We start from the raw sequence: 12,518 nt of genomic DNA, 5'->3' as shown, positions 1-12,518 counted from the left end.
CCCTAGTTCTAGTCTCCCCGACCAGTGGAAACAACCTCTCTGCCTCTATCTTGTCTATCCCTTTCATGATTTTAAATGTTTCTCTAAGATCACCCCTCATCCTTCTGAACTCCAACGAGTAAAGACCCAGTCTACTCAATCTATCATCATAAGGTAACCCCCTCATCTCCGGAATCAGCCTAGTGAATCGTCTCTGTACCCCCTCCAAAGCCAATATATCCTTCCTTAAGTAAGGTGACCAAAACTGCACGCAGTACTCCAAGTGCGGTCTCACCAATACCCTGTACAGTTGCAGCAGGACCTCCCTGCTTTTGTACTCCATCCCTCTCGCAATGAAGGCCAACATTCCATTCGCCTTCCTGATTACCTGCTGCACCTGCAAACTAACTTTTTGGGATTCATGCACAAGGACCCCCAGGTCCCTCTGCATCTCAGCATGTTGTAATTTCTCCCCATTCAAATAATATTCCTTTTTACTGTTTTTTTTCCCCAAGGTGGATGACCTCACACTTTCCGACATTGTATTCCATCTGCCAAACCTTAGCCCATTCGCTTAACCTATCCAAATCTCTTTGCAGCCTCTCTGTGTCCTCTACATAACCCGCTTTCCCACTAATCTTAGTGTCATCTGCAAATTTTGTTACACTGCACTCTGTCCCCTCTTCCAGGTCATCTATGTATATTGTAAACAGTTGTGGTCCCAGCACCGATCCCTGTGGCACACCACTAACCACCGATTTCCAACCCGAAAAGGACCCATTTATCCCGACTCTCTGCTTTCTGTTCGCCAGCCAATTCTCTATCCATGCTAATACATTTCCTCTGACTCCGCGTACCTCTATCTTCTGCAGTAACCTTTTATGTGGCACCTTATCGAATGCCTTTTGGAAATCTAAATACACCACATCCATCGGTACACCTCTATCCACCATGCTCGTTATATCTTCAAGGGTATCTTCTCTGAGGGTGGTGAATCTTTGGAATTTTCTACCCCAGAGAGCTGTGGAGGCTATGTCATTAAATATATTTAAGGTGGAGATAGACAGATTTTTGAAAGATAAGGGAGTCAAGGGTTATGGGGAGCGGGCGGGGAAACATTGAAAATAGGTGCAGCAGTAGGCCATTCGGCCCTTTGAGTCTGCGCCACCATTCATTAAGATCCTGGCTGATCATGCAACTTCAGTACCCCATTCCTGCTCGCTCTCCATACCCCTTGATCCCTTTAGCCGTAAGGACCACATCTAACTCCTTTTTGAATATATCTAACAAACTGGCCTCAACAACTTCCTGTGGTAGAGAATTCCACAGGTTCACAACTCTCTGAGTGAAGAAGTTTCTCCTCATCTCGGTCCTAAATGACTTACCCCTTATCCTTAGACTGTGACCCTTGGTTCTGGATTTCCCCAACACCGGGAACATTCTTCCTGCATCTAACCTGTCCAGTCCCGTAAGAATTTTATATGTTTCTATGAGATCTCCTCTCATTCTTCTAAATTCCAGTAAATATAAGCCTAGTCGATCGAATCTTTCTTCATATGTCGGTCCTGCCATCCCGGGAATCAGTCTGCTGCACTCCCTCAATAGCAAGAATGTCCTTCCTCAGATTAGGAGACCAAAACTGAACACAATATTCAAGGTGTGGCCTCACCAAGGCCCTGTACAACTGCAGTAAGACCTCCCTGCTCCTATACTCAAATCCTCTTGCTATGAAGGCCAACATGTCATTTGTGTTCTTCACCGCCTGCTGTACCTGCATGCCAACTTTCAATGACTGATGTACCATGACACCCAGGTCTCGTGCACCTCCCCTTTTCCTAATGTGCCGAAATTCAGATAATATTCTGCCTTCGTGTTTGCCACCAAAGTGGAGTTGAGGCCAAGATCAGATCAGCCATGATCTTATTGACTGGCGGAGCAGACTCGAGGGGCCAAATGGCCGACTCCTGCTCCTATTTCTTATGTTCTGATTATTTAGTTATATTCTCTTCTCATTCTCTTCCCCCCCCACCTAATCCCCCACTCAAGGTAGGGGGCAGTCGGTGGAAGATTGAACTGATCTTGCGAACCTCCCATCAGCCAGGCGTCGATTGGCAGAGGCTTGGGATGGTGTTTGGGGTTCGGGGGGAGGTGAAGTATTCCACTGAACAAATGGAGCTCCTCATTAACGGCTGGTTGTTTATTCCACAGTCATTTCATTGCATCTCTCCAAGAAAACTGTCCTTCAGTAAGATGGATCCAAGCTGCACCATAGGGTTTTATGCAAAGACTAAGGAGGATTTTGAAAACTTGTGTAAAAATGTCTCAATGGTGAGTATCAGGTCATTCTGAGTTCTCAGTTCCATGTTCTTTGAAATTGTGTGAGAGGAAATGAAACCTACTAAATCCTGCAACAGTAACAAAATAACATATAGGAACTTCAGCCATGTGTTGCCGTACGCCAGAGATGTTTCCTGATGTTCCAGTCCATTATTGCACCCGATCTGTCTGACACACTGGATCGAATTCCACTCCTGGTGTTAGCGGAGAGACTGATGGGATCAGACTGAGGCATTTGATAACAACAACAGCTTGTGTTTATATAGCGCCTTTTAATGTAGTGAAACGTCCCTAGGCGCTTCACAGGAGTATTATGAGATAGAAAATTTGCCACTGAGCCACATAAGGAGAAATTAGAGCAGGTGACCAAAAGCTTGGTCAAGGAGGTAGGTTTTAAGGAGCGTCTTGAAGGAGGAAAGAGAGGCGGAGAGGTTTAGGGAGGGAATTCCAGAACTTGGGACCTCGGCAATAGAAGGCACAGTCACCAATGGTGGAACAGTTATAATCAGGGATACTCACAAGGGCAGAATTAGGGCAGCGCAGATATCCCGGGGTGGGGGTGTGGAGAAGTGGGGCTGTGGGGCTGGAGGAGATTACATAGAAAGGGAGGGGCAAGGCCATGAAGGGATTTGAAAACAAGGATGAGAATTTTGAAATCGAGGCGTTGCTTAACCGGAAGCCAATGTATGTCAGCAAACACAAGGGTGATGGGTGAGCGGGACTTGGTGCGAGTTAGGACACGGGGCAGTGAGCACAGGGGGTGATGGGTGAGCGGGACTTGGTGCGAGTTAGGACACGGGGCAGTGAGCACAGGGGGTGATGGGTGAGCGGGACTTGGTGCGAGTTAGGACACGGGGCAGCCGTTTTGGATCACCTCTTGTTTACGTCGGGTGAATGTGGGAGGCCAGCCAGGAGTGGGTTGGAATAGTCAAGTCTAGAGGTAACAAAGGCATGGATGAGGGCTTCAGTAGCAGATGTGCTGAGGCAAGGGCGGAGAGGGGCGATGTTATGGACTTGGAAATAGGTGGTTTTAGTGATAACGTTGCACACAAAAGGCTACTAGTGAAACTCAAAGCTGTGGGCAAAGCTTGAGGAATTGGCTGCAAAGTAGAAAACAAGGGGTATGGTTAGAGGAGTTATGTTGGACTGGGGTGGAGAGGAGTCCTGAGTCTGGGGCTTCTGAGCTCGGTGTTGGAACCGTGACTGGTTCATCAGTGACTTGGATTCAGAAACTTGACGCACATTTATAAACAATACCAAACTTGAAAGGAAGCAGCCCAAAAATTATTGAATGCGTTAAACAAAATATATAAGCATGCAGAACAGTGGCAGATGAAATTTAACAGACAGTATGAAGTACTGTACATTGGAAGGGTAAATAAACAGCGCACGTGCTCCATGAATGGGGTTGAAATAGTAACGGATGAAGCCAAGAGAGACCCGTTAGCCATAGCAGATACAACACTTAACATGTCCCACCAATCCAGAGCAGCAATTAACAAACCAATGACGAGCTGCACAGCCAAAACAGGATGGCACATGTTGGAGAAAGTGGTGATCAAACTGTACAGGGCTCTGGTCAGACCATACCTGAACACTGTGTCCAGTTCTGGTCACTGAGAAACAAGGGAGACATTCAAGCTGTGGAGGCAGTGCAGAGAAGAGCCATAGGAATGGTCCTAGTGTCAGGGATCTGGCATAGGAGGTAGGACTGGAGAAACTTGAGATCTTCAGCCTAGAAAGAAGGTGTCAGAGAGATCTTGGGGCATAAGAATTCAGAGCAGAAGTCGGCCATTCGGCCCCTCGAGCCTGCTCCGCCATTCAATAAGATCATGGCTGATCTACCTCAACACTTTCCTGCACTGTCCCCAATATCCCTTAATTCCCTTGATATCCAAAAATCTAACAAGCTTTGTCTTGAATATACTCAGTGACTGAGTCTCCACAACCCTCTGAGGTAGAGAATTCCAAAGATTCACCACCCTCTGAGTGAAGAAATTCCTCCTCATCTCAGTCCTAAATGGCCGACCCCTTATCCTGAGACTGTGACCCCTGGTTCTAGACTCGCCAGCCCGGGGGAAACATCCTCCCTGCATCTACCCTCTCAAGCCCTGTAAGAATTCTGTATGTTTCAATGAGATCACCTCTCATTCTTCTAAACTCCAGAGGGATAGAAGATAATAAATAGTATGGAAAACGGTAATCTAAAATAATACAAATCAAACTGATATTTGGACAAGGACACGGGTTTAGACAAGTAAAATGTAACTTTAGGTCTGAAATCAAGAGGTGGTTCTCCTTGCAGAGTGTGATCACCAGTTGGAGTGGACTCATGAGCAGAATGCTGGAGGTGAAAACCCAGGAGGTATTTACGCAGCAACAAGATGCAGTGATTGAGGGACTGCAGGGTCTTTCTGAACAGATGATTAAGGTGGGCCGAATGGCCTTCCTCATCTGTAAATATCTTGTAGATCCCCAATTGCAATGATCTGCTGTACAGGAACTCTCCCTGCCTGTTGATTTAAGTGATCTGTCCAGAGTTAGTGTATGATTGCTGTCATAGACGTTATCCTGTTGGTCCCCACTTTAACGAACAGTAAGTTCCTCCCTGTACCTCACTTTAAAAAATAATCAACTGCCTTGTTAATACCTTTACCCTTAAAACTGCTCCTCGACTGTCTGAGTCAGTTGACCCTCAATCACTGTGTGTGAGGCTGTTTCACGTTATGGGGGTGGGGGGGGGGGGAGGGGAAGAGAGAGAAAGGGAATAAAGTTTGTGATCTGATGTAGTTACTATTTTTCTTTTAGGTATTGGGCTCCTCGTCTTTGAAAGAGAAGTACCCAATTTTCACCTTTGCAGAGGGCCGTGCTCAGGATTATGGTCTGGATGACCTCTGCACTCGCAAACCCGATAAAACTGTGCTTATTTCCAAGTCTGGAAGACCAGGGAAGTCAAAGCAGAACAGCACTGACGAGTTTGTCTTTCTGTGATGAGCAAATGGACTCGCAATTAGATATCTGTGCCTGCTATATTTCAGCAGGGAATAAACTGGGAGCCTCTCTGAGCGTTCCTGTATTTATGTTCTGTTGTATTTCCATGAAGGGGTGGTGTCACGATGATTACAACCCCCTCTCTCGGTGGCTTTTATTCTGACACTGGTGTTAACTCTCTTCCTGCCTGACTGTGGATGGTCAGGTGGGATTTTCTGCCCCTTGCAGTAGTGCTGGTGTTGCATGTGTCTGTTGTAGGTCTGTTCGGCGCAGGTTTTTCGGCGGTTTGACCATTGCAAGCTAACCCACACTGAGGTAAACCACAGGCCCAGGTGTTGTTGGGGCACGCTGAGTGAGGTGGCGACGTACACCGGGGTAGGCGTCCACAGGTGACAGTGGCCCCTCGTAACTCGCCCAATCCTCAATGTGTGAGACAGTGGCAGGGAGTTAGTCCCTCGGGTGAAGTGGGGACAATTGGAGTGGTGTCTGATGCTGCCCACCCTGATCCTTATGCATAATTCCAGCAGAACCGATTGCAGTCGAACCAGGGAATTCTGACTCGCTTTCCCACCCCTTTCCCCAGACCTAGGGCCGTTGAGGCTAATTGTCTGGTCCCATTGCTCCCTGGGACGCTTGGCAAGTTCAGCACAGAATCAAGGATCATCTTTTAATTTGCATGTTTCTTTTTCCACCATTTCCCCTGTAGGAAGTGCACTAAACAACCCGACGGCAAGGGCAACTCCCATTTATTTCCTTCCCTCCAGTAAACTCGATTCAGTCACTTGCTCGGAGTGTAAGCGCGCTCCCTGCCACTCCACAGTGCAGGATGTTGGGCCTGCAGCACTCCTTTGGAAATGCCCTTTTGAGAGTCCTGACTTGCCTCACAACATTTTGTTCAAGGATACGCCATGTGTGTTGGGGCCTGAATTTTGGTGGTGCCTGCGAGACTAAAGGAGAAGCACCAAGTTTAGTTCTAAAAGATTGGGTTTAAACATCCTTTCTTCTGATTTGTCAACTTCTGGATTCTTTCTGAATGAAGCAATAGTGAGATCAGAAGTTCTGCCTCGAACAAGAGAGAGAATATCAGTTGAATGCTGACACTAAAAACGAGTGTTCCTCAGTGCTGCTCTCTTGCACTGTGACCTTTTTAAGTCCGTGCTCCTGATGCCATCTCCGTTCCCTTTTTTGACACAGTTTTTTTACGGTGGTACAGTGGGTGAGACACCTTTCACCTCTGGAACCAGGGTTCAAATTTATCCCCGAGTGACAGGACGGAAAATGGCTGCTGTCTGTAAACATCCTACGGGAAAGGAGCTTGGGCAGTTTCAAACCAGGCGCTCGCGAGCAGTGCGGAATTGCCCCCAATTCAACACTAAAATCTCACCCGGGGCCACACAATGTTGGAAACGAGCAGTGTCGGAGGGGCGCTCGGCTGCGGTTTGTGATCAGGCACAACATTGGGCTAGAGCAGCAGGAGCTTTACTTTGCACATACCCACGCTGTACCTGCCAACCTCCACACTGTCCACATCACATCGACTTCAGGGATAGCCTGATGCCCGTGTGACCTGTGACTGCAGTACTGCTACATAACCCATACCTGCAAACGCTGCTAATGCCAACCAGTCAGTACTAGTCCTAATTTCCCCCCCCCCCCCCCCCCCGCAACGTTTCGTCTGTCTTAACTAATTGATCAAACGGATGAGAACTGGCTGATTGCATCATTATTTAGGATGTGTTATTTATTTTAAACGTTCCATCTCCTGTATTTGGAGACGTAACTGTCTTGTGTTCCCGGAATAAGCTACTGATAAGTATAGCTGTGTTCATTGTCTTGTGTCTATCTACATCCTCCCCACCCCCCTGTGGGGGGGATCTGTTGCACGGCAGTGCTGCACTCTCACGTTATGCACTAGTCACTATCTGCCAGCATGCTGGTGGGATTTCCTGCACCGGTGTACTTTGAAGGGGAGGTAACTGGTCTGGGATCACTGGGCACTGATGAGTTCCCCTCAGGTCACTAAGAAGTGTGAAAAGTACCAAACGGACCCCAGAGTTAAACCAGGCAATTTATTTTTAAATCCTTTCTTTATTGACCGGGAATCTGAATGTGGCAATTTTAGGTTTGAAGATTGTTGAAACTCACTTGCTGCTCTCGCTGTTAGTTTAGCATTCTGCCCGCTATAACCTTGCAAACAGTAGCTGATGTGAGTGGTGATCCAGAACTTTACTGCAACTGTTAGAACCATGTTTGGCAACCTGTGAACGTTGCCAGACGTATTTTGTGTCTGTGGGAGTTAATGTCACACACATGTTATGTGTGGCTAGCGACCGCCAGGTGTGTTCTGTGTGTAGGTCAGATGGTTTCAAGTCCCTGTGCTCGTCATGGTTGGATCTAAATCCCTTGGTCCAATCTGGCTAGTATAGATTTTGGGTGCGAGATCTGACGGCTTTGCCATTATTGGACTGTTGCTATTCTCGTGTAAATTATATTATAAATTACGCTATTACCCGGAAGTGTCTGTGAAACACCACAGTGCCTAATACGTAGTGAGAAACCTATGGAAGCCAGATATTGCCTTAGAGAGATTGCCCAGCTGAAATGAGCCAGGAGCCAGGGCAGCACGTTCAGAAGCAACCTGCGAGGACTGAGGGGTTGGGAGGGTGCTGACGAGAGCAGCAAAAGCTCAAGCTGGTGAGCCGTACAATAGAGATGTTCAAGTTTGAGAACGCCCCAGTGATCGCTGATCTGTGAGGAGTGCAGTATACTCTCGCCATCTCCTGTGAGCGTGGCTGCTGGTCCCCTTCCCTACAGCCACCTGATGCATAATCTTTAGTGCTGCTGTCTAAGAGCCTTTATTTTAATGTTGATATTTACCTGGACACATTCAGTTCACAAAACCTTTTAATTGCTGCATTATTGTCTCCCGTGGAAAAACACTGGACAAACCCGCATTGGAACATGATGGGCCAGTCCAATCTTTGTGTAATGTTAATGCATATCCTCAAATCATTTCGTTTGGAGATAGGGAAGGCTACTAACGGTTTGCACAATAATTTAAACATGTACTTTTAGAGAATCCATTTTATATTGCATCTCGATTCATTTTAAAGAAAAGATTTGGACAGTAACAGAAAGATAAGAAATAACTATTTATGTTTCCACAGCCCATGTCTCTGAGAATTTGTCGTGCAGCTATACTTTAGCTGGACGGGGAGTAACAGAGCTGCTGCAGCCTTGGCTCCTCCCAGTGCGGTTCACGAATGGGTGTACTTTACTGCAGGGCGTGGAATACATTGTAAATTCACAAATAGTCAGATTGCAGAACTGGCGGCAAGGGTTGGGAGTGCCCAGTCAGTGCATCATAAATCTGACCACTTCTCATTTTCCTAAACAACTCACATGTACAGTCATTGACTGTTTTGTTGCATTGTTAACGTGCTTTTCTGATTACCTCGCAACCATTTCCTTGGCCACGTCCAGTCATGGGGGGTTTTCGGTGTTCATCAGAGCCGCTGAGTTAAGACAGTCAGAAGACGCACAAACACTCCACGCTTGCTGAAATGATGCTGTCTCAATACACGGGGATGGCAGGCTGCCTCAGGTCCCCCATCCAGCCAGCTCTACCCTCCTGTCACCAATTCACTGTGTGGTTATTGTCAACTGCCCAACTGTGGAATATTTCTACTCCGAGATCTCAATCCACCCAAAGTAGATGTAAAATGGGATTGCTGCTTCTGTAGTTATCAGGCTGTTTACATCTGAGAAATTGTCCTTGTTTTATTCTCTGTTTTATCTGACAGTCATCAACCCTTTAATTACCCCTTCACTCCCCCCAATCCCCTCTCGTGAACTCCTATCCTTATGCTTTAGGTGGATGTTAAAGATCCCAGAGCAAGGGAGTTCTCCCGGTGTCCTGGTCAACATTTAACCCTCAACCAACACCATCAAAACAGATTGAACATCTCATTGCTGTTTGTGGGACCTTGTATGCAGAATGCTGCCATAGTTACCCATGTGACAATAATTCATTGCACGAGAAGTATGTTTGCGAGCTGTGATAAGCTGCAAGTTATTTTCCCTCGATACACTTCTTTCGAAATTCCCACAGCAGGGCCGCACTCCTCGGATCCTTGGTTTCTCCCCCACTATCTGAAATGCTCCATCAATAAGCACACTGATGGTGTGTGCGGCATGTCCCGGCCTGACTGTGATGTGCTGGAGCTTTTCCCACGGAGGTCAGCCTGACTCGGGCACCCCATTCTAACTCGCACCTGCCTGTACCACTTCTGGCTCCGAGCGATGACGGAGCTGGTTCGGTATTCGGGGGCCTCTGGGGGAAATTCCAGGATGGTTAGGGTTACCGTGGGCTGGGAGGCTCGGCTCTCTCTACGACTTCTGCGTAAGTGCCTCTGCTTGCACCAGGGTGACCAGCGTTGGCTGCAGGGTGGCATTCTCTGTCGAATATTGTTCCCTCGGTACTGGTGTGATGGAAATTCCCCACGACCTTTTATGATTTTGCTCCCCCCCCCCCCACCATACATTGACCCCTTGCTGGGATATGGTTCCCTGCACTACCTCAATCAAACGTGTGAATCATATCAGTGAGTGCTGGCAGACTATACAGCTGAGGAGAACTTTGCAGCGTGATCGTGCCCTTGCATTTCCAGCAATAGGGATCAGGAACCATTGACACTGCCTCCCCCTCCCCTGATCCCTCCCCTACCTTTACCCGAAGGTGAGGCAGACCAGGTATTGAAACAACCACCTTGCTGGCTCAGTCAGTGTCTTTACCTCGAAGTGACAGTCGTGAAGTGAAAATTAGAACCGTACCATCCCAGGGCTGGCTGATCACAGTGCTGTGTCTCACCCTAGTTACAGACTTTCACATTTTATGTAAATCAGATGCCGCAGGATTTTGAGAAAATCATGTGCATAATTTCTCCTCGGAGGTTTTGCTGTATTTGTGTACATTTTAATTCCACGCCTAACTTTGAAATGAAGAATTATATTTACTTGATGGGGGGAAATTGATAGCCATTTCCTCATAACCTGCGCAATGGATATTGCATTGTCTGAGAGAATATTGATTTTTATTACTGTTGGTGTTTAAATGGTGTTTGTATTCTCACTGTCATTGCTACCTGTTCATTGTTGATGCTGTTGTGCATGTACTACTGAAAAGAGCTGCTTTTAGCAAGGCCCGTGTGTCTACTGGTGGTGTCCAAATGACTTTATTAGCTCCGCAGTGCCTCACTGTGCTAATCTCAGCAGAGGCCACAGGTGGCTTCGGTGCTTCTGGGTTAGAGGGAGGGGGAAAGCAGCCAGGGTTTCTGTTCCTGATTGCATCCCCTGCTGGGAACATGCAGGCGAGACCAGCATCTATTGCTCAAATACTTGGGGGGAGGTTCCTAAGCATGGCTGGCACCAGAACCATAGCCCAGAAAAGGGGTAAAACTCTCCGAATTGACCCTCCTGCTGGCTCTGGTGGTGTCGGGTCCACTCCCCTTCCGCCTGCCTTGATGTGGAAGCTTTGTGTGGGTGGTCCACCTTTTCACTAACATACAATCAACACAGGCCTTCCTAAAACAGACCCGTGCACCCAATCGCAGTACTGGTAAACCAGACAGTTTCACTGTGCGATACGAGGGGTTCACAGGTAACACTGGCAGCTTTTAACCCTTTGAGGATGTATTTTGTGGGGCTGGTGGGTTCCTCCCTCCCTCTCCCAGTGTCCTTGCACATCTTGTAGCTGAGAGGGTGAAGCAGGCAATTAGAAGGTGCACTTTAAATCCCCCAGCTCACTGACTACTCTGCAAGCACCCTCCCCTTTAAGGATGGTTCCCCATCACCCCACATGTGGCACTGAAGGGGTGGGCAGGATATTTTAAAAAGGCTGAGAAATAAAACTCGCCATATAAAGGTGTTTTTTGTTTCCCTATAAATTTACGTGCTTCCAGAATAGAACATAAGTGTAAGACAGTGGAAAAGTCTGACACCTCAGGATTTTCAGACCTGATGCACAAAGTGTGAACCACACTCCTCAAAGGGTTAAAGCATCAGCTTCTTTCTAATTTATTTTTGTTCAGAAATAAACTCTATGGACCTAAAGCTGCTTGAGGGTTTAAAATAAATAGAATTATCCACAATTGACAATCCCTGTATCCAGCTTCTTGTGTTTTATTTAACGGACTTGATACCTGAAAGGATCTGACCCAGCTGTCCACAGATGTGCCAAGGTAAGCGATCGGAGGGGAACTTGGAGCTACAGAAAGTACTGATCGGGTTAGAGAGAGTAAAGCGCAAACAATGACATCCGATACACAACGCAGCAGGACAAGGAGCACCTGTTCAAGGATATTAACGGTATATTTAGAGCAAATGACAGGGAGAATTTCTGTATGCAGTGATCAACGGCAGGAATAGGTCGCCGGGAAGGGTGATTGAGGCCAGGGCCCTGGAGGTCATTTAACAAGCAGCTGGATGTTGTAGAGGGGAGAGATTTGGAGAGTCTAGAACCTAGGGGGTACCGTCTCAGGGTAAGGAGTCGGCCATGTAAGACCGAGATGAGGAGGAATTTCTTCACTCAGAGAGTTGTGAATCTTTGGAATTTTCTACCCCAGAGGGCTGTGGATGCTGAGTCTCTGAATATATTCAAGGCTGAGATAAGATAGATTTTTGGAGTCTAGGGGAATTAAGGGATATGGGGATTGGGCAGGGAAAGTGGAGTTGAGGTCGATGATGAGCCATGATCTCATTGAATGGTGGAGCAGGCTCGAGGGGCTGAATGGCCTACACCTGCTCCTAATTCTTAAAGTCTTATTTCAGATTAGATCAGCCAGAATGACACTCTGCCATCATTCAAACCCATCCTGTGATAATCGTGCGATGTTCCATTAAAATTTTAAAAGATTGGAACTTTTATTTTCAAGCCATTTTTTAAAATAATTCTTAATCCTAACAATTCATGGACGGCGTGGAGGGAATCACAGCCCAGCCCGATCGATTCTCCCCCTAACACTTTACAGCAGGAAAATGAGCAGGAGCAAGAACCCAGACTGATCTCTTTTTTTTCCCCATTTGCCCCTTTGCTGATTGGGCATTGGCCGGGAGGGAGACTGCTCGGACTGACTTGCAGCTTATTTCTGACACTACTCCAGTAACTCCACTTTCAAAGCACTTCATTGGCGGTAAAGTGTTTTGGGACGTCC

At 47.1% G+C, this 12,518-nt stretch overlaps 1 protein-coding gene across 4 annotated transcripts in view; it reads left to right on the top strand.

The window, feature by feature from the left end:
* LOC139237881 (cysteine protease ATG4D-like) overlaps window positions 1–11,456 on the top strand; it is a 33,409-nt gene extending 21,953 nt beyond the window's left edge. For all 4 annotated transcript variants that reach the window (XM_070867140.1, XM_070867137.1, XM_070867138.1 and 1 more), the window contains exons 10-11: window positions 2,188–2,307; window positions 5,125–11,456. In XM_070867140.1, the coding sequence (XP_070723241.1) occupies window positions 2,188–2,307; window positions 5,125–5,307 (303 nt within the window). In that variant the 3' untranslated portion in view covers window positions 5,308–11,456. The remainder of the gene's footprint in view (window positions 1–2,187; window positions 2,308–5,124) is intronic.
* Window positions 11,457–12,518: the final 1,062 nt, after the last annotated feature.

Source organism: Pristiophorus japonicus, chromosome 24, assembly GCF_044704955.1.
Source record: "Pristiophorus japonicus isolate sPriJap1 chromosome 24, sPriJap1.hap1, whole genome shotgun sequence".
In the NCBI taxonomy this organism is placed as follows: Eukaryota; Metazoa; Chordata; class Chondrichthyes; family Pristiophoridae; genus Pristiophorus; species Pristiophorus japonicus.
This window is presented reverse-complemented; position numbering and strand designations above follow the sequence as displayed.